General features: G+C 43.5%; 1 protein-coding gene across 1 annotated transcript; it reads left to right on the top strand.

Annotated features, from left to right (window-relative positions):
* The first annotated feature begins 1519 nt into the window (after nt 1–1519).
* On the top strand, nt 1520–10678 carry LOC140410843 (4-galactosyl-N-acetylglucosaminide 3-alpha-L-fucosyltransferase 9-like). Its single transcript, XM_072499544.1, has one exon. It carries the CDS (start codon nt 1715–1717, stop codon nt 2783–2785), a length of 1071 nt encoding a protein of 356 aa, XP_072355645.1. The 5' UTR covers nt 1520–1714; the 3' UTR covers nt 2786–10678.
* Nucleotides 10679–16496: the final 5818 nt, after the last annotated feature.

Genomic DNA, 16496 nt, shown 5'->3' with positions numbered 1-16496 from the left:
TATTGGGTCAGAGGTAGTGTCAGGATAATTTATCCTCGTCACCAGATGTAAAGGTGCACTTTCACAGATGTCATTTGTGAACACAAAAGGTGTTTATAAATGAGAACTGGACAGCAGTCTCATGGCTATAGCAAGCTCCCAAAATGTTGCTTTGCCGAAGAACCTTTCTCACCATGGATTCCAAACACTAAGTCCCGATTGGTCACACAGGCCATGTGACCCTTACTCTGCTGTGTTGCCCTTGAAGGGACAATCACCATAGATAAGCTCCTAAATAATGGATTCTAGCATTTTCCCTCTGGCCGATGTTCGACTAATTGGCCTGTAATTTCCTCTTTCTGTCTCCCTTCTTTCTTGAATAATAGATTTACATTTGCAAATTTCCAAGCAGATGGGAGATTTTTATAATCTAGGGAATTTTGGAAACATTACTATCTCTGCAACCACTTATTTTAAGACCCTAGGTTGAAGTCTATCAGAACTAGGGACTTGTCAGCTTTGCTTTTAACATTTTTCTCAGTACCCTTTTCCTGATACGAATTGATTTCAATTCCTCCCTTTTTCAACTTCTTGCTTTACAATTATTTCTGGGATGTTATTTGTGTCTTCTACAAAGAAGACAGACACAAAACATCTATCCAGTGCTTCTTCCATTTCCATATTTCTCATTACTAATCACCAGACTCGCCCACCCCCCAGAGGACAAACACCCACCTTAGCGACCATTTTTCTTTTCAAATATCTGTAGGAACTCTGTATGCTTATTTTAATATTTCTAGCTTGCTTACTCTCTTATTACTTTTCCAGTCATTCTTTGTTTTACTTATATCTGTCCAATCCTCTGACTTGCCACTAATCTTAGCAAAATTATATGCGTTTTCTTTCAATTCCCTGCTATCTTTAACTTCCTCACTTCCATGGATGACGCATCCTTCTCCTCAAATAATTCTTTTGAACTGGAATGCATCTTTGTTGAGTGTTATGATATATCTCCTTAAATATCTGCCACTGCATCTCAACTCATCTATCGCTCAACCAAACGTTCCCAGTTCACGTTGCCCAGCTCTGTCTTCGTACCCTTTATTTAAATTTAAAACACCAGTCTTAGATCTACACCTTGCTTATTCAAAATGAGTGCAAAATTCAGTCATGTATGATGACTGAAAATTATGAGCCCATTAATTAATCCTGCTTCATTGCACATTAGCTGGGGGCCCTGCCAAGCAAACTCAGCTGATCGCCTCTGATTGGCCAAGAGCATTAAAGGAGGCAGAATTTCTGCCCCAGTTTCCTTGATCACAGGGAAGGCCGTTGTCCAGTTGATGTGCAGTAACCCCATCATCTACCTTCAATTCTATCCTATGGCTCTATGAAAGGTGCAATATAAATGCAAATCTTTCTTTCCATTTATTCCACAGTGCATTGTAATGTTGGCAACATTATCATGCTCATTGTTGTCTGTGTTTGATTAGATCCTCTTACTATCATTTTTCTTCATTCTTTTTGTTCACTTCTTTCCTAAATTGAACTCTCATTTTAAGCTTTCTCCTCTTCCACTCTCTTTACCTTCTCTCTTATATCTCCAAGCTAAATCTTCCTCATTCCATTCAGAAAGCTGTGTTCAAACATTCTGGATCTTGATGCAGTTAATTGGAAGAGAAGCTGTGCTTCCAGGATCCTAATAGTCTTAATCTTTCCCTTCACAGGAGACATTATGACATCAATTGGTAATACAGGGATTTTTCGCATCCTGTTAATATCCACCATCTGTTTGGGCTGTTTTTTAGCCATGTTGTTGCTGTATGTCCAACCAACAACCAACTGGATTTATACTCCATTGGAATCTGCCAAATCGATACTCGGTGTGAAAAAGCCCCTTGTGAAAGTTATTGAAAAGAATGAAACTATTGTACTCATTTGGCTTTGGCCTTTTGGTGCAAAATTTGAGCTCAATTCTTGTGGATCTGAGTTCAACTGCCGTTTAACTGCAGATAGAAACCTCTATAACAAATCTCATGCTGTCCTTTTCCATCACCGAGACATGAGTGGAGACTTGTCCAATCTGCCCAAACAGCCTCGGCCAACATTTCAGAAATGGGTTTGGATGAACCTGGAGTCACCTACCCACTCTCCAAAAAAGACTGGACTCGACCATTTCTTCAACCTGACCTTGACATATCGTCATGATTCAGATATCAAAGCGCCTTATGGGTCTCTGATAATAAACAGAGTGCCATTAGATTTTAAACTGCCTAAGAAAAGCAATCTGGTGTGTTGGGTTGTAAGCCATTGGAACACTAATCATGCCAGAGTGAAGTTCTACAATGAATTCCGCAAATACATTAATATCAACACTTACGGTCAAGCCTTCGGGAAACGTCTGGACAATCACAAATTGATGCCTACCATATCTAGTTCTAAATTCTACCTTGCCTTTGAGAATTCAGTACATGAAGATTACATAACTGAAAAGCTCTACAATGCTTTGCGTGCTGGCACCGTGCCTGTGGTCCTGGGGACATCTAGAAAAAACTATGAAAATTACATTCCAGCCGATTCTTTCATTCATGTGGATGATTTCCACTCAGCTAAAGAACTTGCGGGTTACCTGCACAAACTGGACGGGAATGAAGATTTGTACATGACCTACTTCAAATGGAGGAAACACTACTCAGTGAGGAATCCGTTTTCCTGGTGTGAACACGCATGCCACGTGTGTGAGAATGTAAAACGGTATCAAGAATATAGATCATGTTCCAATTTGGAGAAATGGTTTTGGGACTGAACTCAAAATCACATGTTATGGGCGAGGCGTTTTCAGAACCCCAAAATGTATCATGGAGTTCAACCAACCTCTCCCTTCAATGGATTTGTTGCTTTTCCTAGCACATGGCTTTTTCCCTAGGTGTGGTATTACAATTATGGACAGGTGGGTTTTCAAACATAAAACACTGTTTATTCCATGAACTCAACTTAACATCTCAACTAAACATTGGATCTCTCATTGAGCTCCACCCACTCTATGGCATCACTGTTTTCTTAAAGGTACATTGCTTAAACAACCAGTTCTTAAAGGTACTCTCGCATGACACATCCCCCCAAGAAAAAAAACCCCATCAACTTCAAGATGGTTTCATTTTTCACTTTTGCACCATCCACTAAGAAATGCACACATTAAATATACATTTTTATTTAAAGAAAACAACACACGCAAACAGGTATAATAATATAATCCATTTTTCTTTGTTCTTCTTCCTCCAACTAAAATGGTTGATAGTCTTTTTCAACAAAGTCTCTGCACGATCCATCCATTCCTCTACTCCTCGGCATTTCTCTTTAGAATCAGATACTTTCGTTCAATCTGACCACAGAGTCCCTTGCAATTCTCCAATACACGAGCATTGGTGATCACAGCTTTCAGGCAGTCAAATGCCTGTTGAAAGTCCGCTGTCCATTGAAATTTTTTAGGTTTCTTTAGCAACTCCATCAGTGGAGTAATCACGCCACAAAACTTTTGCACAAAGGTTCGATCAAATTCATTCATGGTAAGAGATCGCATTGCCTCCCTTTGTCATGAGAGTATCGGAAACTCCTCAAGAAAAGTGATTTGGGCTTCTCCAAATTCACTTTCGGCTAGGTTCATCACCAAACCCGCCACCTGAAGTTGATCGAAGAACTCCATACGATGTTTTAAATGTTCTTTCCATGTCTGGAAAGTGGAAATAAAAGCAGATTGTCCCACTTTCTCCATGCAATCCTTCAATGGTGGGATAGGATAAGAGTCCATTCTTGTAACTGCATTCACCTTTTGATAGTCCAAACACAACCATTGGGTACCGTTTGGTTTAGGTACCATCACTATGGGTGAGCTCCATTGGCTGCAACCCACTTCAATTATGCCATTTTTAAGCATACTCTCAATCTCTTTGTTAACCTGTGCCAATTTTAAAGGATTAAGTCTATATGGATGTTGTTTGATAGGAACAGCATTTCCCACATTTACATCATGTATAGCCATTTTAGTACTTCCCAATTTATCTCTACAAACTTGCCCATGTGATATCAATAACTCTTTCAAGTCAGTTTGTTTTTCCTCTGGAAGGTAACTTAACAATTTATCCCAATTTTTAAGAACATTCTCATTTTCCAATTTAATTTGAGGTATGTCAAATTCACAGTCATCTGGATTTGGTTCGTCACTTTAAGTTAGAATCATTAAAACCTCCATTTTCTCTCCTTCCCTTTCAAAGTACCTTTTAAGCATATTCACATGACACACTCGGTGAGCCTTCTATCTGGTGTTTTTTCCACATAATTCAGCTCACTTAATTTCCTTTCAATCTGAAACAGTTCACAAAACCTAGCTTTTAAAGTCTCCCCTACCACTGGTATCAACACTAAAACTTTATCCCCACTGGCAAAACTATGAACTTTGGATTTCTTGTCCGCTACCCGTTTCATCACATTTTGTGCAATTTTCAAATGTTGTCTAGCCAATTCACCTGCTCTATTTAATCGTTCCCTAAAATTTGACACGTAATCCAATAGTGGAATTTCCGATTTCTCACCCACCAATTTTTCCTTCATCAATTTAAGTGGTCCTCTTACCTCATGACCAAAAATTAGTTCAAAAGGACTAAATTTGGTAGACTCATTAGGTGCATCCCTAATTGCAAACAATACAAATGGGATTACTTTATCCCAATCCTCTGGATAATCTTGACAATAGGCCCTCAATATTGTCTTTAATGTCTGATGCCACCTTTCTAACGCTCCCTGCGATTCTGGATGGTACGCAGTTGATTTAAATTGTTTTATTCCTAAGCTATCCATAACTTTGAATAACTTTGAAGTAAAATTAGTTCCTTGATCCGATTGAATGTCTGTGGGTAGTCCATATCTAGTAAAGAATTCAAGCAACTCCTCCACAATCCTTTTAGCTGTAATATTACATACTGGAATGGCCTCTGGAAACCTAGTAGACACATCCATTATAGTCAAAAGATATTGATTCCCACTTTTTGTTTTAGGAAGCGGTCCTACACAATCGATTAGGACCCTTGTAAAAGGTTCCTTAAATGCTGGAATGGGTATTAAGAGCGCTGATTTTATCACTGCTTGAGGTTTCCCTATCACTTGACATGTGTGACATGATTGACAACATTGAACTACATCTTTCTGTAGTCCAGGCCAATAAAAATGTTTCTGGATTTTAGCTTGAGTTTTCCTTATTCCCAAATGACCTCCCACTGGTACCTCATGTGCAACTCGCAACACCTCCTTTCTATACCCTACCGGCAATACTACTTGATGAACTTCTGCCCAGTTTTCATCCGCCTGCATATGAACAGGTCTCCATTTTCTCATCAAGACATCATTTTTACGGTAATAACACTCTGGTATACTCTCAGATTCCTCTTCCGTATATGCTTTCTAATATATCCGTTTTATTTCTACATCTTTCTGTTGTAACTCTGCCAATGTTCCTGAACTAAAAATATTCACCTCACCCTCCACCTGTTCTTGTTCTTTTTCAACCATCTGGTCAAAAATCGTTTCTGTTAATTGCACTTTAGCTTCATCTTCACTCTTTGATTTCTCCTCTTGTCTTAACCTGTGACTTTGCGACCTTGTTACTCGACAATCCAGAAAAATCCCAGGATATTCGTCCTTCAACCCTTCAGTTGACTGATTTTCCAATGGCTTATCAACCACAGTAGGCATCACTCCCACCTGCGATCCAGCTATATCATCACCCAAAATAAACTATCTTGTCCAGGAATACAGTTTATCTATTACTCCTACTACCACTTCACCACTCTTCACTGGACTTTCCAACATTATCTTATATAATGGAACACTACTCCTCTCACCCTGAATTCCACATGTCACCACCTTTTCTGGCACCATTCTTCGCAAACTACATAATTCCTCATCACTTACCATTAAAGATTGACTAGCCCATGTATCTCTTAAAATTGTGACTTCTTTACCTGCTCCTCCTGATACACATGAGTAAATTTTACCCACACAATTAAATTCTTTAAAGACATCTGGCACCTTCTTAACAATTACTTCTTGAACAGGCTGTACAATCGTTTGCACCTCTTCGCTTCCCTTGGGCTTTCCTTTCCCACTCTAACAAACCCCACCGTCTTATCCTGTTTTACCACATTAGCCTTCCCAGTGCTTTTCTTCAACCACCAACACTGTGACTTTACATGGCCTAGTTTATTACAATGAAAACATTTGAAATTTTTCATTTCTTTTCCACCATCCTGGATTTCTTTTTTAATCTGAAGTACACCCTCTTTATTGTCTCCCATCAGATCACCTTTACCTTTACCACTTGAGTATTTCTCATGTCCCCAGTTTCTATCCCTCACCGGCTGAAACTGATGTCGGAAACCAATCTTTGATTTATGAACTAATTCATAATCATCTGCCATTTCCGCCGCTAATCTCGCAGTTTTAACCCTCTGTTCTTTCACATGAGTTCTCACTACATCAGGAATTTAATTTTTAAACTTCTCTAAAAGTATAATTTCTCTGAGAGCTTCATACGTTTGGTCTATTTTCAAAGCCCTTATCCACCTATCAAAATTACTCTTTGAGCCTTTCAAACTCCATTTATGTTTGACCAAATTCTTCCCTTAAATTTCTAAACCTTTGTCTGTAAGCTTCAGGCACTCGCTCATATGCACTTCAGATGGATTTCTTCACCTCCTCATACTTTCCAGATACTTCCTCCCATAGTGATGCAAACACTTCACTAGCTCTACCTACCAGCTTTGTTTGAATCAGTAACACCCACATGTCCAGTGGCCATTTCATGTGCTTAGCTACCTTCTCAAATGAAATGAAAAAGGCTTCCACTTCCTTCTCGTCAAACCTTGGCAATGCTTGGACATATTTAAATAGATTCCCACCAAGCCTTCGACTATGACACTCTTTTTCACTATCCTCATCACTATCATCCAACTGTACGTTTCCCTTTACGTCTGCCAATTTTTACTGATTGTTATGTTTCATGGCCATTTTCTGAAGTTCAAACTCCCTCTCTTTATCTTTTTCCCTGATCTGTATCTCCCTTTCTTTTTCTTTTTGTTTTGCTAGGGCTATTCTTTCTTTTATCCTTTCTTCTCTCTCCTTTTCTTTGTCCTCTCTTCTCTTTCTTTTTCCTCTCTCTCAATCTCGTATGCCAGCCACTTTAATTCTTTCTCATGTTCCATTTGTTTAATTTGCAACTGAATTTTTGCCATTTTCAATTAGTCAAACTCTATCTCAGGCAACTTTAAATGCTTAACCACCGCCATAATTACCTCATCTTTTGCAGTTAACATTACCTGACAAAATGCGAATATTCTTGCCAAATCTAACAGTCTGTTTTTCATTTCTGTCCGTAAGGTAACGTGTAACATTCACCACCCCCAAAAATGTCTGAGCCTCTGAAAGAGCCATTGTTCACAACACTCTCCCCATTTAAACTAAAATACCACACCGGAAAAGCAACAATCCTTCACTGTCTTTAAGTTCACAAAAGCCAATCCAATAGATAGACTTTTATTCCCCTCGAGCCCCCAATTGTTATGGGCGAGGCTTTTTCAGAACCACAAATGTATCATGGAGTTCAACCAACCTCTCCCTTTAATGGATTTGTTGCTTTTCCTAGCACACGGCTTGTTCCCTAGGTGTGGTATTACAATTATGGACAGGTGGGTTTTCAAACACAAAACACTGTTTATTCCATGAACTCAACTTAATATCTTAAATAAACATTGGATCTCTTAACTCCCCTTACTTCAAAGATAACTCAGAAAATATTGCAACAGTAAATAATTCCTTAAAATGTTCCTTCAAACTTCCAAGAGACTTAACACCTTTAAACAAAATCACATCAGGTTAAAGGCTTTACTTTAAATCACCCAAATGATCCAGGCATAGTCTTTCATGGCAGAAATCCAGCTCACTGCAAAACACAGACACACACCCAGCTCTTTTCCAAACCAGAACTTCTCAAGCTGCTGTCTCAAACTGGCTTTCTCCTTTTAATCAGCTCACAGCAAAACCAGCCAGGCACTTTTCAAAACTGAAACCAAACTGCAAAATCAAACTGCAAAATGGCTGACCTGAGCTCTACCCACTCTATGACATCACTGTTTTCTTAAAGGTACATTGCTTAAACATCCAGTTCTTAAAGGCACTCTCGGATGACTCACATCACTGGTAAATATCACGGATCATGAGCAATTTCTATCAAATTCAATTGACTTCTTTCTCCAAAAGAAAATATTTTTGATTAATTCATTTGTTTAAGCAATAGTAACTCGACAACCTTACATCTTCCCTGGTGATGTGAGAATTCATGATGCTTCTGAAACTGCAGTAGTTGGATTCCGAGCATCAATTTCTCGTCTTAAATTGACCTGTGCTGGAAAATAATGGCTTTCCAAGGTGAATGATTTTATTTAGGAAAAAAATCACACTGTCTTTCCCCTGCTATTGCCACTTTTAGAAACATTTTAGAAAAAGATAAACTGTATTAGAAATTATCGAGAAAGTGTCCTGAAACAGATTTTATAGCTGATCAGATATATTAAAGTTATAGTGCCCTATTCGAGACAATCTTTCACTTGGAATTATCTATGAAGGTGGTCTGAAACACATATTGCCATTCTGTGTGGCGTCTCTATGAACCCATGCAATATCACCTCAAGAAACCCCAAAGGGTTTACCTTAGACCCCCTCCTTCTCCTCAACTACATCTTCTCCTTTTGGAATATGAATGGAGATGCAGCAGAATTTCCTCCCTGATATGTGAGCAGAAATGCTGGTAGGCATTTGCATAATTTTGTGCCACCAGCCAGTGCCCTGGTTTGTGGACATCATGCCCAATTTCAGGGTCTCCCCTCCACAATGACATTCCAACAGCTGTGACTGTTTATTTCAGATTTTGTAAAGTTGCTGCGAGGGAGCCTCAAAATGGAGGCGCACTCTCCCTCTCTCTTTCCTTCGAAGGTGTGATGACTGGACGATTGTAAGAAATTGGGTTATGAAAATAGTGGACAATTTAAGGGTTAAACACTGGCAGAGGAGGTCAGTGATGGGAGGAGCTAAGAGAGCTCAGGGACATTTTTTAACAGCTGTGGGGGGAGAGGCACTGAGCGATATTGTGAGAAGCTGTGAAGAGAGACAGTGGCTGGAGAAAGGCTTTTGGAAGTGAGGTCTGGGGCTGGATTCTCTGATTTTCAAGCTATGTCTTGATGCTGGCGTGAGAACGGTGGCGTTTTACGACCAAAAATTTGACGTAAACAGCCACCGATTCTCCATCTGGCTGGGGGCTAGCAGGAAGGCAGCGCAGACCACCCAGACCTAACTGCCGATACGGCACGGATAATTGCCGGATCCATGGCCACGCATGCGCACGGTGGCGGTCTACAGTGGCCGCGCCGAGAAACAGAGCGCCGGCCGCGCGTGGTCCCGGCCTGTAAAATAGTGCCTTCCCATTTGGCCGGCTCGCGAGCCCCGGACCACCCCCCAACAGTGCCCCCAGCCCCTGCCAAAGTCCTCCCTGCCCGCGGATTGGCCCTTCCCCGACTGTGACGGGCTGGACTGAGTCCACAGCCGCCAGGCCGAGTTCCCGACAAATGATAGCACACGTGACCGACGCCATCGGGAACTCGGCCGGTTGGGTGGGGCGGAGCTTTATGGGGAGGGCCTCAGGCAACATCCTGAAACTGTCGATACGGCACGCGGCTGATGTGTTAGGCAGGTCAGTTCGGTGTGGACTACAGTTGATGCAGCGATGCAAGTAACAGACCTCTACACTGTAGAAGATCCAACACGGTTTTATTGACCGATAGAACTAACATACATATTTAACTGTGGGTCAACACTATACTGAACTGACTGGAGACCTTGTACTAGCCTGACCAGACTCACTAGCTACCACATGGTGTTTGCACTGTGCTAGCTCGTGGACTCGGACTGTCTCAGTGGCTGGGTCCAGAGAGAGCGGGAAACCTAGTGCCCTCTGGCTTTATAGTGGTGGTGTCCTGTCTGGTGATTGGCTGCACTGTGCTGTGTGCTTACTGGTCATCCTGTGTGTCAATCACTGCCTGTCCGCACTTCATTATATACATGCGTGGATATTATGACAGCGGCGTACTCCTAGAGTATGCCGCTTAGCGGCGCCACTCCCGATTTCATCGGTAACATTGATTCTCCAGCCGATCGTCCCTGATCTCTGATCTGGCAACTCTTGCTTTTTTTGGGACCACAGGTTGAGGCAGAAACGCAATGAGTTTGAGAAAAGAGAAATTGAGTTCCCATATGCTTGACTCCGAGTCCATACTCCTTTTCCAAGTAAGATACTACTTTAAAAACCGAGCAGCCTTCTCCGGAGACAAGGGAAAGACTGAAACAAATCAAGTGAAGCAGCCATTTGAAGACCTTCAGATAGAGTAAGAAGAGATTCTCAGAATGTGCACAGTGAGACATGTATCACTTTAAGGCCTGCATGTTTAAGCTATATTTAGAGCTGCATGTGTATGATCTTGTTTTTTGATGGGAAATTGAATCGTAATTTTAAGGTGTACGTGTGTGGCTGTTCTTTTCGGGTTTGAAGTTAAACAGGTTTAATATTGTTATTCACAATAAAGTTTTGTTTTAAAAATGACTAACCTGATTTCTTCATGGAATCATGCCTGGAGTGAATCGATCTTTTCACAGTCTTTTTTCTTTAAATATTTTATTGGAAGCATTTTCAAATATATACATAAGAAAGAAGAAAAACCAAAACCAACCGCGGCAACAGCAAACAGCCACAACATCCTTACACCCCTCTCAAAAATCTCCCCTACTCTCCCGGCTGCCACTCCGGTGCCTCCCCCCCATTTTTTAACTGTTTACCAGCTTCCTTACCTTGCAGGTCAGCTGTTAGTTTCGGGAGTTCAGTTCCGGGAGCAGGCCTCTTGGCTGAGTGTAAATCAGGAAGGATACAAAAGGTGTGGCTGACGAGCCTTTAGAAACGGAGTGCTGGAAGCAAACAGAGTGTATCTGAGTTTGGGTAAGGCTGAGTTTGGGTAAGAGGTGAGTGAGGGCTGTGTTTTTTGGAGTTTGGTGTTTGGAGTTGAGTTTCCAAAAAAAATAAAAAATAAAAAAAATCCAATTAATTAAGTAAATTAATTAACTAGTGAAGGGAATTTGGTGCTCATCTTAAGGAGGTGCAGAGAAGCAGACCTGTGAGGGAGTCTCGGGAGCAATTACATCACAGCCAGCAGGTAAGCGATTGGCTTGTGACTAGTAAGTGATTTTTCTCTCTTTGACTTTCTCTTAGCTGTGTAGTGTAGTTCAAATTTAACTTCAGGTTTAAGTCATGGCAGGAGAGCTCAGACCCGTGTCATGCTCCTCTTGTGAGATGTGGCAAGTCAGGGAACCTTCTGGTGTCCCTGACTCCTTCATCTGCAAGAAGTGTGTCCAACTGCAGCTCCTGTTAGACCGCTTGACGGCTCTGGAGCTGCGGATGGATTCACTTTGGAGCATCCGCGATGCTGAGGAAGTTGTGGATAGCACATTCAGTGAGTTGGTCACACCGCAGATTAAAATTACTGAGGCAGATAGGGAATGGGTGACCAACAGACAGAGGAAGAGTAGGAAGGCAGTGCAGGGATCCCCTGCGGTCATCTCCCTCCAAAGCAGATTTACCGTTTTGGAAACTGTTGGGGGAGATGGCTCACCAGGGGAAGGTGGCAGCAGCCAGGTTCATGGCACCGTGGCTGGCTCTGCTGCACAGAAGGGCGGGAAAAAGAGTGGCAGAGCTATAGTGATAGGGGATTCAATTGTAAGGGGAATAGACAGGCATTTCTGCGGACGCAAACGAGAATCCAGGTTGGTATGTTGCCTCCCTGGTGCAAGGGTCAAGGATGTCTCGGAGCGGCTGCAGGGCATTCTGGAGGGGGAGGGTGAACAGCCAGCTGTCGTGGTGCATATAGGCAGCAACGATATAGGTAGAAAACGGGATGAGGTCCTACAAGCTGAATTTAGGGAGTTAGGAGTTAAACTAAAAAGTAGGACCTCAAAGGTAGTAATCTCAGGATTGCTACCAGTGCCACGTGATAGTCAGAGTAGGAATGACAGGATAGCTAGGATGAATACGTGGCTTGAGAGATGGTGCAAGAGGGAGGGTTTCAAATTCCTGGGACATTGGGACCAGTTCTGGGGGAGGTGGGACCTGTACAAATCGGACGGTCTGCATCTGGGTGGGACCGGAACCAATGTTCTCGGGGGTGTGTTTGCTAGTGCAGTTGGGGAGGGTTTAAACTAATGTGGCAGGGGGATGGGAACCGATGTAGGAAGTCAGTGGGGACGGAAACAAAAGGCAGGAAGGGAGAGTGTGTAAAGCATGACCAGAGAAAGCAGGGCAGAGAGCAAGGAAAGTCTACATTAAACTGCATTTATTTCAATGCAAGGGGCCTGACGGGCAAAGCGGATGAACTCAGGGCATGGATGGGCACATGGGACTGGGATATTATAGCTATGACTGAAACATGGCTAAGGGAGGGGCAGGACTGGCAGCTCAATGTTCTGGGGTACAGATGCTATAGAGAGGATAGAACAGGAGGTAAGAGAGGAGGGGGAGTGGCGTTTTTGTTTAGGGAGAACATCACGGCAGTACTTAGAGGGGATGTATCCGAGGGTTCGCCCACTGAGTCTCTATGGGTGGAACTGAAAAATAAGGGAGAGATCACCTTGATAGGACTGTACTACAGGCCCCCAAATAGTCAGCGGGAAATTGAGGAGCAAATACCCCTGCAGAAAGCACAGCCAGTGTCCGAAACGGGAGGCCGCAGTGCTCCCCACACCAACTCCTACCTCCTCTCGCAGTTGCCTCAGCCAGCACGGCGGCTTCACAATTTTGTACAGCTCATTAGAAACACGCTGTCGGGAAATCAGCCCATCTGGGGCGCAGAATCGCTGAGGCCCCGGAGAATCGGTCGTCAGGGCTGATAATGAGATGTGTACTGTATTTCTGGATCCGATTTTGGCATCGGAGCCGATTCTCCAGCCGATCGCGTTTCGCGATTTCGGCATGATGTCACAGAGAATCCAGCCCAGGTACCGGTCTTACCCTAAATAATTGATCTGTCGCCCCTGAATCCACATAAACTTTAGCTTGTAGCCCTTATCACAGAAGACGTTCCCGTATTTTCTTTTCGGTTTGGGCAGTCCCCCTTCCCACACTTGAAAACTCTCAGCCCAATTCAACTTGATTTCTTTGAGCCGATCGCGGCTGAGAAGGCTTGGTCCTTCACCCATCACTGTTATCACTGGGAGTTGGGTAGACTGTTGTCCATAGCTTACAAGTACCATTGTAATGCCTTTTATTTTTATTGCTTCTCCCATATAAGTCTCTAAGTGCTCTTGAAGTTCAATGGTTGGACTCCTTCACTTAGGTACTGAAATGAATTCTCATCCATCATAGTGACTAATGGCCCGGATCCACTTCCATCTTAATAATAATAATAATAATTGCTTATTGTCACAAGTAGGCTTCAATGGCAGCACGGTGGCGCAGTGGGTTAGCCCTGCAGCCTCACAGCGCCGAGGTCCCAGGTTCGATCCCGACTCTGGGTCACTGTCCGTGTGGAATTTGCACATTCTCCCCGTGTTTGCATGAGTTTCGCCCCGACAACCCAAAGATGTGCAGGCTAGGTGGATTGGCCATGCAAAATTGTCCCTTAATTGGAAAAAATTAATTGGGTACTCTAAATTTATTTTTAAAAAAGTAGGCTTCAATGAAGTTACTGTGAAAAGCCCCTAGTCACCACATTCCAGCCCCTGTTCAGGGAGTCCGGTATGGGAATTGAACCCGTGCTGCTGGCCTTGTTCTGCATTACAAGCCAGCTGTTTAGGCCTCCCATTTACCCAGAGCATTACAGCAATAGGACCTATCTTGCCTGCCTTTAGATTAAACAGAGAGTGAATAGCAGAATCACTGGTGCTAAGCTCTTTCACAATGTATTTTTGTAACATCATGATTGATCAATTAGTTGCTGACCTTGACTGCATTCCTCTTGTGACAATAAAAACATTGGGCGTCATTCTCCGACCCCCCGCCGGGACGGAGAATGGCCGCTGGCCGCCGTGAATCCCGCCCCCGCCCCCGCCGAAGTCTCCGGTACCGGAGATTGGGCGGGGGCGGGAATCGGGCCGCGCCGGTTGGCGGGACCCCCGCTCAATTCTCCGGCCCGGATGGGCCCAAGTCCCGCCCAGAAATTGCCTGTCCCGCCGGCGTAAATTAAACCTGGTATTTACCGGCGGGACCAGGCGGCGTGGGCGGGCTCCGGGGTCCTGGGGGGGGGGCGTGTGGTGATCTGACCCCGGGGGGGGTGCCCCCACGGTGGCCTGGCTGCGATCGGGGCCCACCGATCCGCGGGCAGGCCTGTGCCGTGGGGGCACTCTTTCCCTTCCGCCTCCGCCACGGCCTCCACCATGGCGGAGGAGGAAGTGACTCACCCCACTGCGCATGCGTGGGAAACTGTCGGCGCCCGCTGATGCTCCCGCGCATGCGCCGGGAAACTGTCAGCGGCCGCTGACGCTCCCGCGCATGCGCCGCATTTCCGCGGCAGCTGGCGGGGCAACAAACGCCATTTCCGCCAGCTGGCGGGGCGGAAATCCCTCCGGCGCCGGCCTAGCCCCTCAATGTTGGGGTTTGGCCCCCAAAGATGCGGAGCATTCTGCACCTTTGGGCCGGCGCGATGCCCATCTGATTGGCGCCGTTTTTGGCGCCAGTCGGCGGACATCGCGCCGTTTGGGGAGAATTTCGCCGATTGTCTCCTTAAACTCACATGATTCAGGAGTGTGGTTAACTCATTATTGTTAATATTCCATTTTAAGCATTACAGATTGATTGCCTATTCTGTAGCTTGTAGCTGAGATTGTTTCCTGCTTCACAGCGATTTCAGTGGTTTTGGTGCCATGGTGTCCTATAGGTTCCTTCCCTAACTGGTGAACAACACCATTTAATGCGCTCTGCAGGTCTTATGCACCTTTTTCAGCACTTTCCACAGCCATCACTATCTCCATTGCTCGTTTCAAATTTGCCTTGGCCTCTGGAAGCAATCTGTGTTGAATGATGTTGTTCATGCCACAGATGAACCTGTCCCATAACATGTTGTTTAGGTTGGCTCCAAAATCACAATACTCCATGATTGCTTCAGTCTAACAATGTAAGTTGTGATCAAGTCACTTGCGGCTCCCGCCCTCAAATTCAATTTGAATCTCTGGAGTATGATTGATGGTTGAGGGTGCAATTGAACATTTATTAAATCCATGAGCTCACTAAATTATCTGGAGTCGGTCTCACTTGGGGCTGTAAGACTGCAAATAAGGTTTTAGGCCTGAGTTCCACAAGGAGAATTACTTTGTGTTTCATCTCCTCTCCACTTTGTTTGCTTGGAAATCATATCCAAGGCGCTCAACTTATTGTGTCCAGTCCTCCATGGAGGTGTCAAATAGGTTTATTCTGGTGAGTACTTTATTTTCTTAGACTTCGATTGAAACATATTACTCACAGGTGTTGGGTCAGAGGTAGTGTCAGGATAATTTATCCTCGTCACCAGATGTAAAGGTGCACTTTCACAGATGTCATTTGTGAACACAAAAGGTGTTTATAAATGAGAATTGGACAGCAGTCTCATGGCTATAGCAAGCTCCCAAAATGTTGCTTTGCCGAAGAACCTTTCTCACCATGGATTCCAAACACTAAGTCCCGATTGGTCACACAGGCCATGTGACCCTTACTCTGCTGTGTTGCCCTTGAAGGGACAATCACCATAGATAAGCTCCTAAATAATGGATTCTAGCATTTTCCCTCTGGCCGATGTTCGACTAATTGGCCTGTAATTTCCTCTTTCTGTCTCCCTTCTTTCTTGAATAATAGATTTACATTTGCAAACTTCCAAGCAGATGGGAGATTTTTATAATCTAGGGAATTTTGGAAAAATTACTATCTCTGCAACCACTTATTTTAAGACCCTAGGTTGAAGTCTATCAGAACCAGGGACTTGTCAGCTTTGCTTTTAACATTTTTCTCAGTACCCTTTTCCTGATACGAATTGATTTCAATTCCTCCCTTTTTCAACTTCTTGCTTTACAATTATTTCTGGGATGTTATTTGTGTCTTCTACAAAGAAGACAGACACAAAACATCTATCCAGTGCTTCTTCCATTTCCATATTTCTCATTACTAATCACCAGACTCGCCCACCCCCCAGAGGACAAACACCCACCTTAGCGACCATTTTTCTTTTCAAATATCTGTAGGAACTCTGTATGCTTATTTTAATATTTCTAGCTTGCTTACTCTCTTATTACTTTTCCAGTCATTCTTTGTTTTACTTATATCTGTCCAATCCTCTGACTTGCCACTAATCTTAGCAAAATTATATGCGTTTTCTTTCAATTCCCTGCTATCTTTAACTTCCTCACTTCCA

Source organism: Scyliorhinus torazame, chromosome 4, assembly GCF_047496885.1.
Source record: "Scyliorhinus torazame isolate Kashiwa2021f chromosome 4, sScyTor2.1, whole genome shotgun sequence".
Lineage (NCBI taxonomy): Eukaryota > Metazoa > Chordata > Chondrichthyes > Carcharhiniformes > Scyliorhinidae > Scyliorhinus > Scyliorhinus torazame.
This window is presented reverse-complemented; position numbering and strand designations above follow the sequence as displayed.